This window comes from Hirundo rustica, chromosome 2 (assembly GCF_015227805.2).
Source record: "Hirundo rustica isolate bHirRus1 chromosome 2, bHirRus1.pri.v3, whole genome shotgun sequence".
NCBI classification, from domain to species: domain Eukaryota; kingdom Metazoa; phylum Chordata; class Aves; order Passeriformes; family Hirundinidae; genus Hirundo; species Hirundo rustica.
In genome coordinates, this window is record NC_053451.1 from 21,233,050 (window position 1) to 21,249,997 (window position 16,948).

Consider the following 16,948-nt stretch of genomic DNA (forward strand, 5'->3'; position numbering starts at 1 on the left):
TCAGACAGTTGGGTAAAAGACTTCTTGGTGATGATCCATGAGAAAATCAAGGGTTTGGGCTCCTTGATGCATCACACAACATTTCTTTGGCAAAACTGGGTATCTCTTGAAATTTGAAATGAAGGCCTGGATTCCACAAAGCTTCCAGCAGAAATCAGTACTTTGAGACGTGGACTGATTTTTTTTTTTTTTTTTTTTTCCCCTTTCCCTTCTCTATGGTAATAGGCAGGGTTTAGCAGAAGTTGTTTCAAATTTTCTCTCCTCCACAGGAATTCAGCTCTCCTAGTTTGTGGTCCAGCATTTTGCCAAGTTGATGGTAGTCTTGGAAGATGATATTTATCACATTACAAGTGTACAGTTCCTGTAGCAAGTAGCTGAGACACAGTGGTCATGCTTGAGGTGATTTTGTCTTCTGGGTGAGGTGCTGTCCCTGCCATGAGGCGCAGTGTGAAGCCAAGGGTTTCATTGCAGCAGGAGAAGGACTCTGACGCTGCAGGTGCACTGTACCTTCAATGTGCTGCTGCGGGGTGACAACACTGCTATCATCTCTGGATATATTTTCATGGATTCAGAAGGTTGAGGAGGAATAAAAAGTAAAATACCTAGAATGTGTTTAGCTTTCTACTGCTGGGAATAGAGGGTTGAGGGGAATTTTACATAATTTGCTGAATTGCCCCTGAGATTAATAGGGTTTGGGGTTCTTTTATGTATGGTCACTTGGGTTTGGGTTTGTTTTATCTTTCTTTTTAAAGCAAAATGTTTCACACTTATTTTGTAATTAGACTCTAACAGTGGCTTATTTATAAGGATTAGTGCAAGAGTGATTTTTCGTGAAAAAAATGTGAAGAAATGTCGCTGTAACATCAGGTAGATCTAAGTGTTAGGAAAGGTAAACTCTGCAATGCCATTCAATCTGCTTCTCTTGCTAAACAAAAAAAAAGTGAATCTTACACTATCTGTATGACAGATTTTTATTAGTAAACAGAAATAAAACTCAGCTGTTCCAATTTCAATTATATAAATTTACTTTCCAAGTATAGAATTTTCTCTTTTTATGAGCATAAGAAATACTTAACATTATATAATATTGTGTCTGTAATGTAATATTTAATATTTAATTTGCTCTTGAATTTAATATTTATTACTATTATAAATGTGGTTTAATGTTTATTATTCAGCTGCTGTAATTTTGGCTCCAGTGTATAATTATTCTGTAATTACAGCATTATCTGAAGCAAAACCATGAAATAGTGCTACATGAAACAGAAATGTTCCTATCTTGGAAACGGTGTGTCTAAAGTAATCCTTTTCCCGGAATATCTTGAAATTACATGGACTGTAGACATCTATGTAGCTGGATAATTCAGTGTTTCAGTTGATAATTTCAGTTTTTCCTCACTGTGGCTATCTCTGAATTCTGTAAGCATCAGTTTCCCTGATATTTGTAGAGATGTCAGTACCTTTTCCCTTCTCTCTGCCCTCTTTGGAACCGGCCTTGATTCAGGCTGGGAGCCCTGGTTAGACACTGGACAAAATGTCCTGCAGAGAAACAAGCTCAGGCTATCCTTAAGAAGAACACACTGGGAACTTTGGTTGACCCTTCTCAGATTCATCTGTCCTGGAGACATTCATGAAAATGAAGGGTAGGATATTCAGACTTGGGAAACAAATAGGTTTTTGCATTCGTGACATTTTACTGTAAATCCCACAGGCAATAGCTCAAGTGAGGCATTTTAGGTTGCAAGAAGGGGACTCCATCTGTTTGATTTCAGTCTTGTTATTTTACAGAAGGAAAAAATCCAAAATTTTCTAAGTTTTGGGTTTCAGGATAGACCAGAATTTTCTGTGTGGAAAGTCACACACCTGTCAACAGAATGGTGAAGGGGTTTTGTTTTGTTTAGAGGTGGTTTGTTTGAGGGTTTGTTCTCTTACAAAATTACTGAGGGATTTTCCTAGCTTTTATGTTTTACAGGTTATCAGTCTGATTTAGTTCATACATTCATATCTCATTTCTCACTCTGTCACGTGAGCTCCATGTGCCTCCCAGGTCAGCACCACTGCTTCTGGCTTTTGCTTTCCCTCTCTCTACTGAAACTTAGTAAATGAATTTGTAGGTTCATGGTGTGAACCTGTGTGAAGGTATTGTCTCAGCAATGGCATTACTTTTCTGTAAGTACATGTTTTGGCAGAATTTAAAAACCAGGGAAACTTTCTTACGGCATGAATCTCTCCTAAATGTTCCATGCGTTTGCTTAGGTGTGGATGGGCCCTTTCTTCCCTGGATTCAACACGATTATGGTAAATGGGAACCTACAAAAGCAACTAGTTTTGTCTTCCTGACAATATAGGTTAGGTAATTGCCCATACTTCTTTTGCTGCCCTCAGCAGACTTGATGCAGCCAAAATACCATCACTGTGTGGTCAGTCTATAAATATTTCGCGGTGAGTTTTGTGATAGCAGGTTTATAAAAGCTAAAAATCCCGTTTTTATAGTATTCTCTGTCACTTCCCCTATCACTACCAAAAACGTCCTATCACTACCAAAATGAGAATATTTAATGTTCTGTTTTTATCATCTAAGCAGGATTTAACTACTATAAACTGAATATTTTTCTTCCTGTGTTTTTAGCAGCATGACAGATCTCCTAATTTTAGAAATATTTCTCAAAATAATTAGGATGCAACACCTGAATATAACTAAGAGAAGCTTGTAAGACTAAAAGGCAAAGGGAGTTTACTCAGCCCAGTGCCATTTTTACACCTCTGACTTTGGTGGTTAACTTTTCCTTCACATACACAGTTGCACATTCCAGGACTGTTTCAGTGGTGTTTACTGTAATAAGGTCCTGCCTTTCTGACGGAAGGTAAATTTTCTCTGCCAAAGTGCTTGTGATAGTCATTCTCTGTGCCCTTCAACATGCTTGTAATGTGGTACAAGGTCACTTTGAAAAGCAGCCTATAATCACAGTTGTTCGAAAAGACCCTAACTGAAGAAATACAACATTATGATCTTCTTAGCTGTGACAGCTGTGGGCAAAAGAACAGGAAGAAACCAGTGGGAATTCTTGTATTTCAGTGTGTGTGTGTGTGTGTGTCTTCATACACATACATATGACATTTGAATTAATGTATTTGCGTACCGAGTGTGTAGCTCTGTAATGCTCTTGTGCTTGGTGCTCACAGCAAATACAAAATAAGTAGCCTCTATAAGATACTTTGGTCAAAACACAGTAGAAGCCCACAAAGTTTTGAAGCATCTTGCTTTTGTTTTCAATGAAAATGTATGGTTAGCAAGCAAGGGTTATCTAGGATCTGTTATCTAGTGTAAGTTAATTTGTTAACCCACATTAATGGGTCTGGGTGTCTGAGACCGAAATTTCTTAACCCTTGCAGCTGTCTCCATTTCCAATTTACTCATGGGTTTTTTTGTCTGCTTGGTGTTTGTATGGAGTGCTCTACATCCATGAGTCATAAAAATAAGCATCAGAGGCTACAATGAGAACTACAGAATAAAAGTCTACACCTTCAAAGTGCATATATGTTAATTTTCTTCAGGGTATCTTTGACAGGCGTAGATTTGTTGAGACATTTGTGTGGGAGTGTTCACCTCAGTGTTGCTTTTCTCCACACATGAAAATAAACCACAGACTTTTTTAATATCCTGAGAAAAATTTCTTCAAAGACAGATCAAAGGTCTTTACTAATGTCTGAGGAAGCTGCCTCTCTTGTGAACTCATGTCTATGGAGAGCTGGTTAAGACAATCAAGGTCATTATTCCGTTGATTTGATCATTTGCAGCCTTCTCTGACAGGAGATGCCTTGTATGGAGAAAGAGGAGGTGGGGGAATCCACACATGCTCCTAATTTTACCAAGAAAGTCATGAATAAAATAACTTCTTAAAACCAACTCTTTTGGGTTTTCCCCCACTATGCTCCGTGGGTTGCTCTGCTTCAAACAATTGTCTTGAACAGTGCATGTAGAAGAGTTTTGTGTAAGAATGAGTCAATTGAGATTTTTTTTTTTAATTTTATCAATTTTATCTGCTTTTGTGGCTATTGCATTCAGTGAAATGTCCAGGTATGACTTCCACATCACAGAAATTTTACATCTTGATTTGCTTGTTTCTTTGTTTTTGTTTCATTTTTGTTTGTTTGTTTTGGGCTTTGGTTTCTTGCTTCTTAGTTTTGGTTTGATTTCTTAAAAAAATTTCTTTCTATCTCCTTTTGCATGAAAACAACACAGACACATATGAGCTAAGCTTTGAAAGTTTGTGAACTTCTCCCTAAGCTGGGATCTCCCACCTTTAGACAGCATTTAGGAAAACAAATTGATTTTTATTTAAGGCCTGGAATTTCTTTCTTATATATTTCTTAGATCTGTTTGCTTTTATCATTCAGACCAAATTTTTATAGGCTCTCTGACAGAGCTCTTAACTCTTAGAAGCTGTCGAGAACAGTTTCTCTTTTGAAGCATTTTACTGGTTTTGTCATGCTGCCATAAAGCATCTATGGGTGCTAGGTAGGACTTCAGGCTTGTATCTAGACCTAGGGTTTCCAAGCTGGTGGGTTAGGGTTTTTTTGTTAGTTGTTGGTTTAAGACAAACATTTTTAATACCATCTCCATCAATGAATGTGTTCTGCTGCTACCTAGGAATTGGACAACAATATTTTGTTGGTTTATCTGATCATCAATGAAATAATTTAATTTTCTGTTTTGTAGATATTAGGGTTTTCCTTTAGCTGTGGATGGGATTTTTCTTACACAGGCTGAAGTTTTGATCTTAATTACATTCTGTGATTTGGTACTTTGCAACAAGACCAAGGTTTTCTTTGTAGTCTGCAATACAAAACCAGCGTGATACTGCTTTATTTCCTCTTTGCTTGCTTTTCTCATTCGTGACAATACCTCAGTATGTGACAGCAGGCTAACATCTTTTTGTCTGACTGGGATAATCCTTAGCTGTGCAAAAAATTGGCTCTGGCATTTTACTCTTCCAGCTGCAGCTACAAAATTGCAACACGTGCATGGCCGTGGCAGATTCCCCAACTCATTCCCCATGCTCATATCCACCATGTTTAATATTCAGGAGGAAAATTTGGATAAATATCCAAAACATTTTTCCCATGTGTTTAATAAAAGTATCTCTCTCTCAGATCTCCAGTCCTCTCACTTTTCTATGCAGATTGCGCTTTACTGTCTGTGGAACATAGAGGGTTTAGGTGTGGGGTTTTGCTGAAGGGAAGGGATGGATGGCAGAGGTTCCCTCCTCACCTCCGAGCCAGGAGTGCTGACTGGCACTGCCCTGTACTCTGCTGATCCAGCTCCACCTATACTGCCATAGGACTCTTGTGATGCCTATGGACAAATTGCAGGATTTTGATAAGAGTGCCCTGGGGTGACAAGAAATCTTGAAAACATTAATTCCTAGGCCTTGGTAGAAGTGGAAGTAAGTCTTGTGTTGGTCTTTTGGATCAAAACACCTTTTTGTGACAGGAATGTGTATTTCTGCTTTTTTTGTTGTTTTGGGATATATTTTTTTTCTCTGTTTTTCTTTATTCTTTCTTTTTGTTCTTATTAACCTCTAGTTCTATCTGTTGATAGTATGGCAGCAGGCTATTTTAAATTATCTACTGCATGTTCACCTCCATAGAAATGAACACACAGGAAATGTGAGCTTCCTTGTAGATTCTCAAGTCAGCTTTACAGTTCATTTTTAGCTTTTAAAGACTTTTTTTTTCATTAAAATTGATTATTGCCTTAAATAAGTGAAAGTAAAATTACAGTGGTGGCTTATATTTTTTTAATATTGTTCATATTAGTTAGTGACTGCGCCTATATGTGTCTGCCAGGAAAATGTGAAAAGCACAGAATTAGAAAAGTAACTTTACACAGTGAAATTACTTTTGTATGTTTTCACATTATGTGTTTTACTAGCCATGACACTCCTTATTATTTAATTTAATGCCTTACAGTATTCCCATAGGAATATGCCCTTCTTTGATGACATGACTTTGGAAAATGCAATGAAAACACACTGGAAGCCTCAGCTTTCTAATGGGAAGTTTCTTGTAAGCAGTGAAGTTCAAATGCCTCTTCCCAGTAAAAAGGAGGTGGGACAGAGGTCAGTGAGCCAGGTAAATGTCCCTCCTCTCTGTCACTAGCTGTGCTTTCTTCTGCTTTTTCCATCATGTTGGAAGTTTGGTCTTGAGGCCATAAGTGTTTTGGCATAGGGCAGGTAGATAAAACCCATCTCTTCCTTTCTTTGCTGCATAAGGACCCCACAGTTTTGCCACATGAGGTTCACACATAAAGGCAAATTTGTTGATTTGTGGCTGCAGCTGTGACTTCATCCTGGTTTTGATGATACTGGAGCCGAGTCCTTGGGGAAGGGCAAGGCGTGTGGCATAGAGCACGTACTGTTGTTTGTTCCTCTCCTTGTTCTTCCACTTGCTCAAATAAAATAAGGCTCTGGCCAGCTGCTAGCCCAGTGGCTAGTGAGAGTGGGGGAAACAGATCTTGCAGATCTAAATGAGAGCATCTCTGGATATTTTGCAAGAGTCTGATGTTCAGGAAGGTCCAAAGGAAACACCAAAGTCTGGATGCCTTTTTCCCCATTCCTACCCTTCTAAAGGTCTTTCTGAAAAGCCCACTTGAAACACCTTTTTATCCTTTTGGAAGAATCATACTTAAAATGAAAGCAGAATCTTTGTATTGCCCAACAGAACTGCTTGGCACCAGTTGTCCTACATTTTGGTGCGGCTTTGTCACGTGTGTGTTGGTGCTGGAGACGTGCAGAAAGTTCATCCACCTGCCCCTGATGGCTGGTGACAAGCAGTGTGGAACTAGGCAGAGGCAAGGTGGAAGCTGTGGGACAGAGGAGGGACCCTTCTGCTGCCTGTGTTCAGCCCTGCAATTACAATGAGAGCACTGGGGAAGGAACTGCTCCCTGAGCAGCAGTTATCGCAAGTGGGGTGCATCTGCCCTGTTGAAATTGCTTTTTTGGTCTTGGTGGCAATTATGTTACGTTTCTACTGGTGTTTTCCTGGCAGCTGAGGACAAGTCTAGAGTTTTTGTTGAGGAGGGCATGAACAGGTGACTCCAAATGTTTGCATTTAACATGCAGGTCCTTCCTAATGAAGCAGTGAGTCATATCCTGCAGGCACATATCCTTAGCTAGCTGCTTAGCAAGAGTTAAACCAAAATTATTTTATCAAAAGCTAATATTTAGCTCCTGAGAGCACCATGCCTCTTCTGCACATAAATAATGCTAATTTGTTATACATTAAACCAGCAGGTTAATGCCACTTCTGAGAGTGCCTGTGCACCTCAACATCTGAACGTACAGAGATCTCTCCTATAGATATGTTCCATATAAATATATGGAAAAGATACTGCCCGGTCAAACTTCTGATTTGTAAGTTTGTTTGTGAACATTTGCTTAGCATGAAAAAAAAAAAAGAAGATAAATTCTGAAGCGGACACCCCTTCCCCCTTTTAATTACTGGGTGGTTGTAAAGGAGTCATTTTAATGTACAGCAGGTGTGTGTATGTTGTGATCATATGTTCCCGTGCATTAATAGTATTTAAGATTTAAGTATCTAAGAGGATAATTTTCCTTAGTGCTCTGTTTAAATCAGTTCTGTTTGAGTGAATAAGTATTTAAAAAGATTTACCTTGGTTAAGATGATACACAGCATTGAATAGCTAGATGTTCCTGTAGGTGCAAGCTGTTCTATTTGGGGAGCAATCACAGATCCTAATGCCTCTCTGGTACCAAAATTTAAGTTAAATTTCCAGAGGTAAAATAAAGGTAAAGCTTTTAAATGAAAGGCCTGCAAATCTGTCCTGTATCATTTAATACCAAACACCCAGAAAACATCAGAGCACACATGGTGGGATTCTACAAGCTTTCTTTGTGCTGATAGACCCAATAGAGTCTGTGAGGCTGCATGTACAAGATTGGATTACAGGGTTAGGGACAGTATTTTGTGACTCTTACTGCTCATCTGATTCTGAGTATATGTATTTGCCTTTAAGTATAGTCTGGACAGTCTCAAAATGTAGCATTTTAAAGGTCTCTTGTTAACACAAACATATTTATTAATTAAAGAAACAAATGTGGAAAAAAGTGAGATGTTTAATTTAAGGTTTGGTCAGTTTCTTGTCATAAAGCCTAAAAAAAATGAAGAAAATGAGAAAAAAAACCCAAACAACAAAACACTCCTGCTCCGCCCCGGTGAACAAAAAACAAACACCAAAGAACCACCACTGTCACAAAAGAAAAACAAAAAAGCCCTTAACAACCACCAAACTCTAGAATTTACTGGGGTAAGAGAGGGGAAGGTATATTCATAACTAAGAAGTAAAACTGACTATCTGCTTTGGTTTTTAAGGCTAGAATTGAAGGAAAAAATACAGAAGAAATGCTTATGTGTTATAAATATGGCGTAGATTGTGGCTTTTCACACTAGCCTTAGTAATGTCAGGAAAACTGTTCATACTGTTCAATTTTCTGGTTTTGCATGAGCTTAAGACAAATTACATAGGTTTATCCTCAGAGCATTTACATAGTGAGATTATTTAGGTCATGGTTTCAGCTTCATGCAAATTAGAGCTGCTGAAACATACCATCTCTTTAACATTAGCAATTTGTTTAAAAGGCAAAGGTTTCAACTGTAAATACTGGTGCTTCTTGTTTTAGAAAATAGAATTAAATTGGAATTAGTTGCTCTCCTATGAGTTGAGTAAAATCCAGTCATTTTGGGATAAAATGAAAAGTAGTCATTTGCAAATGTACATTCTAGATTTAGTTTTGCTTTATTTGAACACAATATATACAGCTTCTTAATGTCCTGCTAAGTCCTAGACAGGCTTCCTAAATGCCACTGAAAAAATTGACAAGTGATTGTTCAGAAACCTGATGATCGTTACCTTACTGCACCTGCGTCATGCCTTTCAAAATGAAGTTGTTGCTAAGGAGATATTGCAATGCACTGCATTTCTTTGGGGTCTGAACAATGAAGAAGCCTTATAGCTGATTCCTGTTCTTGTGTGTTCTTCAAATGTCTGTTAAGCCAGTGTTATCCCAACTGATATCCTTCATGTTCTGTGATCAACAGAGTTTGTCAGAGATGTGGGGCTTTAAGAATCCAGACCAGATCCAGTTCAGTTTAGCAAGCAGAACTAGATCCTAAATGATTACTATTGTTCAGGGCCTGTTAAAATAGTTTGGAGGCTGAGTCACTACTACAGTAATAAATGTAGTGAGCAAGCTTTGAAAGAACTCCTAAGACCAGTATCCCGTGAAGCTGTACAGGCCACCTGTGCAAGACGTAACCCTGTGGAGATCTAAGGCTGCCTTCCCCAAGGGCCTGTACGATACTTGTCAGGCACGGCTTTGTCCAGTTTGCAGCTGCATGGTTAGGCATGGGCCCTGGTCATCTGCTCCCTGGCCTGGCAGGTCCAGCAAAGGCAGCTGCTGGAGCAGGGGTGTTTGCCAGCACCGCTCCGAGGGCTCCCGTGTGTCCCTGCTGTGCTCCCCGCCCCGGCTGTCTCCAGGTTTGCTGCTGTGCCCAGAGCTCCTCTGCACCTGCTGACCTTGGCACTGCGGCCAGCGGGGTGGCCTGGGAGGATGGAGGGGCGGAAGGGAGGGAGGGAGGAAGCTCTTGACAAAACACGTATGACAGTTTTGGGAAAGTGGCCGTGTCACCAATGTTGGAGCGTCGTCTTTGTCTCGGGGAAGCTGTGCGTGCAGGGTGAACTGGGCAGAGCATCTGGAAGGTTGTGAGTAACTCTGTGGGACACAAATAAGGCTCATATGTATTTACATATATAAAATTACCTGTCTCTAAAACTATCTGGTCATACACGTATGCAAACTTACTCCACTGTGAGAAGGAATTGTAAGGGCTGAGACCGTGATACCTTGTAAAAAAAGGGTGACTGTGTGTCCAGAATCAGATCTCTTAGTATAAATGCTTGTGCAGGAAGGTTTTCACACTAGCTCTGCACATGTACCTAGCCTGTCTGGCTGTAGACAAAGAAGAGGGATGGAGCTGGTGTTCAAAAGGCACTTCCACAATTCCAAAGGTGGATTCCCACTTTGGAGAAGCCCTGGTTTCTCCATGAGGTGTAGCAGCAGATTGGTTAAGAACCTAAACTCTGAAGTATGAAAGCCTCTTTCCTTCCCTGCTGTGCACTTTTCCTTCTCAAAGGAATCAGTGTTGCTTCTGAGAAAGCTTGAGCTTCTTGTTCAGTGCAACATACCGGAGTTTGCTTTGCTTAAGAATTGTCAGAATTGTATCAGGAAAATTGTGAAAATAGATGGCTTATCAGCCTATTTAATTAGGTACTTCTGTCTCTAAGAAAAAGATCCTGAGGCAGTTATTAGCAACTGATACTCAGCAAAAACGGCTTGTGGGAGATGCCTTGGTTGTTCTGGGAGTACTTCAGCTTAGTCTCCAGCAATGCTCAGCAACTAGAGAGCTTTAACACAGCAGGTAAGCCAAACCAGAAGGCATCATTATGCCTTGGTACAAACATATTTTGGGTATGGGATGCAGTTCATTCCATATCATCAGAAAATGTGAAGCAGCACCAGACTACCTATGCTCTTATCTCGTGGGACAAACAGATCATGACTGCTGAAATAGGAAAGAAAATGTGTGAGAGACGTGTGATTTAGGACTCAGATATCCTGAGCAGTACGCATGAAGTAAATGGAAATAGTTATTTGCTCATAGCATGATGATGGGGGACTCAGTGGATCAGTTTGCCACAGAATTGAAATCAAATGAAGTATTTTGATGGGGTACAGCAGGTAGCTAAACCCATGAGGTGAGTGCCACAGGATACAGCTGAGGCCAGAGGTGTGAGTGCTTTCAGTGAGGACATTCACAGAGGAACAGTTTAGTTGTTGTCGTTCAGAAGGGTGTTCTGAAGGCAGCTTAAATCCTTGAGTGACAGCTGAGGGCATGCTAGGAGAAGGATCAGTCCCACTGCTGTCTTTCTGCAAACATCTGCTTTTGGCCACTGTCAGAAAGGTTTTTGAACTAGATATCCTCTGACTTTCCTGATACATTTTTCCTGTAGTACAGGTGAGACTCTAGACTATTAGTTCTCTATTAGTACCTTTTAAAGCTAGGTAGTGAAATACATTTTGTAGCAGTCCGCTAATTATTTGCAGTAGGGAGTCAGACTAATTTTGCCCATGCAATACTTTATACATTAGAAGTTAACTGCTGTCATGAGTCATTATTTCTGTTGAGAAGAGTGATTCATCTTTCCATAAGTAGTTAACTGATCTCTCAGTGGGAATGAAATTTTAGCTTATGTCACCATTCTGTAGGAGAAAATACATATGTAAACAGGACATTGTGTTTGCATACATGTGTTTTCTGTTGAACTGGGTTGTCTAAGAACTTTTGTCACAAGTGCTTTGAGCAAGTTTAGTATTTTATTTGTCCATGATTGGCTTCAGAATGGTAGTTGTGGAGGGGAAGGCTTGCTCTTACGGGCAGTGTAGCCTCAAACATGCATCAGTCCTGATTAGGAAAACCAGCTTTTAGCTGCTGTGACAGCTACTGGGAATGGTTTTCCAATCAATGTTTTACTTGGTGTGTACATTTCTGCTGTATTCCTTTCATCTGTCTGGTGGAAATTTGCCTTAGTTTTCTTTAATTGCTCATCAGAATGGTCTATTAGAGATGTTACAGTGGAAAAGCCTCTTGGGCAAGAGCTAACCATACCAGATACGCCTTCTGCACTACTGTAACTGTGAAAATTTGGAAAGAGTAACCATCTGGAGAAGACAATTACAGGATCTACAGTAAATCCAGCATATCACAAGTTACTTTGCACTTCATTTGTGTCCCTGTGTTGAAATTTTTATTTTTTGCTTCGGCTGTCTTTTTAATACTCAAGATACAAACTTAGTAGGGAAGTTGGATGGAATTTGGGAAAATCTGAAGTTCAAATGTCACTGCTTTACAAAGAGAATAAATATGCTACTGAACAGCATCTGTATTAAGTTGGGGTAACAGTGTACATATTTTTAAGTATTGTATTTCATGTGAAGAGATGTCTGTGAAGGTTAAATCAAAAGGCAGCTTTTTGAGAGGGCTTTGAAACTGTGCACCATGACAAGATACAGGACTTTGATCTATTTAGTTTTAAGAACTAAATTTTGGCACAGTATTTGTCCTAAATCCTAGTCTTCAGGAGTCAGGACGTTGACATCCTTAAAATTATTTTCACAGCACAAGCCAAGTGCAGGAGAATCCCTCTTCCAAGTGCAGGGTCCTAAGCTTTGTGCAACCACAGAAGTGATGACAGTCAGAGGAACACTATGAGTGTTATCAATCATTTTTTGCTTTCGGTGCTTCCTGCAGCACACTATGGTTCAGGCAATGATTGTGGTAAGAGGCTTTTAAATTGATGTAAAGACCAAGTTGATCTGACATGTTTTTTAACCAAGTGTTTATTAGTTGAAATAATCTTGGGTGTTTTTTGGCATAGTTTATGCTTGAGTGGGAAATTGAATCATTGTCAGAAGTCTGTGTATATTCGAGCATGTTAAGCTGAAGTTACCAAATGGAACTGTGGGAGGCTTTTGGCTTGTGTTTATGGAGTATAAACCAAAGCTCCTACCTTGCTGCCTCAAGAGCCACAAAAATGTTAATAGAAGTCAGAGATACAAGAAAAAAATGTATTCCATATAGCCTGTCTACTTGCCAGTACTAGCTTTTTCCTTGGGTTACTTTCCACTATTTTGTTCCCTCTAATTTAAGGTATTACAAGGAATGAGACTTCCTCTGCATTACTGTGGAAATTATTTTGCAGTCCTCATAAGACTTTGTGATTTTTTATTTTTTTTTCCTTATTTATATTTCCTGGTTCTTATATTTCCAGAGCAGAATCCGCACCAAAACTGTCAGGAGTTGCTTTCCTGTTAGCTTTGGCAAAATGATTCAGGCTTCCTTCTTGCTCCTGTCTGCTTTTGTTCAACTGAATGAACCAGTGAACATTCACGTGCCTCAAACTACAAGTTTTTTAGGATAGGTGATACTTTGCTGAAGGCTGCTGTGAACATTTTAAATCAACCTCCATGTATCAGGTAAAGCAACTGGAGCTCTTAGAGGTTTTTTTATTGCCTTTTTTTTTTGTCTTTTGGACTGGGTTTTCACACAAAGCCTCCCTAGCTGATTTCCCATGTTCTCCTCTTTCCATCCCTCTCCCCTTTAACACTAAGGTAATTGTGAATAAGCCTCACAATAAGTTTATGGAATGACCAATTATAGGCACTTTAAGCTAGACTAAGATGAAGTCAATGATTCATCAGTAAGCAAAAGCTAAAATAATCATGTAACCTGCCTGTAAGATTGGGCGGTTTTTCCCCATTTCATCAAAAATAATTTGTCCCTAAAGTATATGTTGCTTGTATTTGGACTGTTAGGTACCCAAGACAAACTAATTGGAATTGTTGTATGAGTCTCCAGTAACATTTTTGAGCTTTTGCAATTGTTTGAAACCCCAAAATATTTCTGGCCTATTATAAATTAAATGGTTCCCCTATTTTATCTTTCAGTTATGTATAATAAAATTAAATACATATTTACTCTAATCACTGTAATTGAATTCATCAGGAGCTGTTGTGATAGGACAAGGAACATTCATTTGAATGTTATTTGCTTCGTGAGCATTTGTTCAATTAATTCATATGAGCCAGGTGAATTGATTGGAAATCGCTTACTTTTTCATTCTTTGTGTTTTGCTTGGTTTGCTGAGCTAATTTCTTGTGTGTTGACTCGCTTCTCAGCTTTTAGCTTGAGCTGCTGTACACAATGAGGTGCACAGTGGCAGCTGCTTCTTGCAAAGTTGCCATTTGGAAGGAAGCACAGAGGTTGTCCTGCAGACCTGCACGCACATGTGTAACATCCATTACGTGTGGGTACGCCCTGCCTCAGGTGGGAGCAGAAGCTGCCAAAGGCATACGGAGGCTTTTGGAACACAGAATCAGTTTTGTGAAAGATTTGGTTTTAAAGCTTTTTCTCCCCCCACAAGTCGAGTTTGTAAGTGCTTTCTTAGATCTGTTGTGCATTCTGAAGTGTTTCGGAGTCTGATAGCAGATGAGCTAAGTCGCTTGCTGCCAAAACCCTGCAAAGTGTGAGCAGTATGGAGCCTAGGGAGGAATGCTGGTCTTTTAAAACTTTGCCAACTTTAATATTGTAACTAAATTATGGTTTAAATCACAAAGAAATCACAAAGTCATCATGGTATTCTCTGAAGAAGATGCAAACTAGAATCACTGTACATAAAGGGGGAAGATGTGTGCAACACCTGTAAACACAGTGAAAAAGGAAAGTAATAATCTGTGGATATCTCTCTTATTTTGATATTTGTGCTGCATGATCACAGTCTCTCACCAGTCTCATAGCTGAGCATTTTTAACACATACTCTGCACGTGTAGCTGCTGTTCCCTCAGAGCCTTTTCTGGTGCCTGAATTGGAGAGACTGTGGTGTGGTGTACAGCTGTTCTTGTCTCCTCCGCGGCTCTTACACAATGTGGAAAAGGAACAAAGCAAAGAAACTTGGGTTTGGTGAGGTGCTAAGTTTGTATCGTCTTAAAGCTGCTCAAAGGGAAACCCTGGCCCGTGCAACTCAGGAAGCTGATAGCAAGTAAATTTACACCAGGAGTGGAACTTAAAAATAATTAAACACATTAACTTTTATACAAGTAAAGCTTGTATGCCAGATACCATTAAGCCTGCATCTTTGTGTCTGCCCTCCCACAGCCAGTCTAACACGGGTGCCAATTTTGGCTTGTTTAATGGAATTATGGGCATGATTGATACAGATCAAATCAATTTTTGCTACTGAGAGATTAATTGATGCACTGAGCTCATGCTGGTGATTGTGTGAATGCTGCTTCCTATACGAATTTAAAAAGTTTCTGACAGTCTGCCTGACCTGAGACAGCTAGTTTTAAAACATCAGGAAGTTTTGTGAGAGTATTTGGGATGGAAGTTTGTTGTGTAACCCTATAACTAAATTCTGTGCAAATTCACAGTACTCTTTGCTGCTTATACAATTTAAGTGCAGCTTTATTAGTGCTACTGAGCAAACGGAGAGTTTTATTTGCTGAGAGTCAGCCAAGTGACTCTCTGTGGGAGAATGCTGATAAACCTGACTATTTTAAACCTGGGTGTCTCTCTGCTGTTTTTCAAACACAGTATATCTCTTTCTTCTGTGTATATCATGTTGTCTTGCCTCCCCATTCCTGATTTGGCCTGGCTGCCACAAAGGTGGTAACATTTCTTAAGATCTCATCCCTCTTCATGATCTTGCTCATTTTTGCTCACCTGAAAAGGTCAGTCTTTTACTTGACTCTGTTAAACCCTTTGAGGCTATTCAGCATGCTGAAAAGTCATTATTCTTCCAGTGTTCCTGCAAGGCTTCAAGGTCTGTTTTGGTGCGGCAGTTAAGGAGTTAAAGTCTTGTGGACTTTCAAAGAAATGCCGGACAGCTGCTGTAAAGTATTGCTACAAATCCTAGCTGACCTCATTCTTGTCAGACAACAGTGATAATATCCAAAAATGGGTGCAAGACAGGAAGTGTTTCAGGAAGGTATGTGTTTCATGCAAAGACATCAGAAATGTGCTTTCTCCCATGAGATCCATATTAATTTAAATGAAACAGTGAAACTGCAGAATATATTTACAGAAACATCACTTCAGTCCAGAACAAACATTGTTTGTTGCTCTAATGGCAAAAGCAGTTGTGGTAACCACTGTATGTATTTAATATAATGATACTGTTGGCTGTATGAATCTACTTTTTAAACATGTGGGGGCTTCACATAATTTTTGATAGTTTTGTTTACTATTTTAACGGGTATCTTTGACTTGAAAAAGTGGTAAAGGAAGAATACAAGTCTACTTACATTTTCCCATTTACTTTATGCTCAAAGACTGATTTCATATCTAATGTGCTTTTCACTAATTGAATCAACTGAGTTCCTTAGTAAGCAGAACAAAATCTCATTTTTCCACCTAATGCATTCTCTGACTTAGAATTTTAAAGAATTGGCTTTTGAAAGATTTAAGATTTTTTACTATTCAATCTACCAAGTTATCTGCAAAAAGTGTCCTCTATGTACAGACTCTCATTATTTTCATTCTACTGCAAAGTTCAGACATGAGAAAGCCTGTATTTTATTTATATTTTTCAGAAGTACCCACATAAAAGCATGCAAATAAAAATAATTCCTACCAGTTCAGAGCTCTTCCACTGATAGTTAGGGATATTTTCCCTAAATTTCCTCTTAGTTGTCTCCAGAATTGTGCCTCTTAGAGTATGAACCTGCAGTAAAAATCAAACATAAATGATTTTTTTTTTTAAACAAGCATAAGTAAATATTGCTTGAGAGATTTTTTTTCTTTAGGTTGCAGAGGTCCTTATTTCAGCATTAGCTTGATAAAGTTTTTATAAAATAATTTATTAAGAGTTAGACTAGATCCAGTAAAGATTCTACCATTTAAAAAGTTGCACAGGAATAATATGATTAACTGAAATAAAGTCTAGCAGATGCCTGTAGGAATACTAAAATAAAGCACTGCTATTTAGCCTCTGATCTTTGTTTCATTTAGAAACTTGTTTCTTCTGTACTTTTTTTTTTTCTCTATATTCTTCTATAGTTTAAAAAACCCCGAACATTTATGTTGGTAGGGAGTGAACAAATTCTAGCTGCTGGAACTCGTGTAGTAATTTCCTTTTTGGAAATTGTCCTGTTTGTGGGGCTGGGTCACTGACCTTGAAGGGCACTTTGAAAAGTGCAGCTCATGGCCAGGATCATGGGCATGCTGAATATATATATAGCAGAGGTTGGGCTTTTTTATAGATATGTGACCTTGGACCTCAGGGGATGTGCATGAGGAGATAAAAGCGGG

General features: G+C 39.0%; 2 protein-coding genes across 6 annotated transcripts in view; one reads left to right on the top strand and one right to left on the bottom strand.

The window, feature by feature from the left end:
- Window positions 1-16,948, top strand: part of CMSS1 (cms1 ribosomal small subunit homolog) — a 222,888-nt gene that overhangs the window by 87,705 nt on the left and 118,235 nt on the right. The window contains exon 1 of one of the 5 annotated variants that reach the window (XM_040089147.2): window positions 15,540-15,626. The exons of the other annotated variants lie outside the window; for them this stretch is intronic. Coding sequence (XP_039945081.1) covers window positions 15,596-15,626 — 31 coding nt within the window. The 5' untranslated portion in view covers window positions 15,540-15,595. Of the gene's footprint in view, window positions 1-15,539; window positions 15,627-16,948 lie in introns of those variants that run through there. 5 annotated transcript variants of the gene reach the window in all.
- The window catches only part of FILIP1L (filamin A interacting protein 1 like), a 188,514-nt gene that overhangs the window by 85,693 nt on the left and 85,873 nt on the right, over window positions 1-16,948 (bottom strand). The window contains exon 4 of the mRNA XM_040089027.2: window positions 16,272-16,361. The gene's annotated coding sequence lies outside the window, so the exon portion shown is untranslated. The remainder of the gene's footprint in view (window positions 1-16,271; window positions 16,362-16,948) is intronic.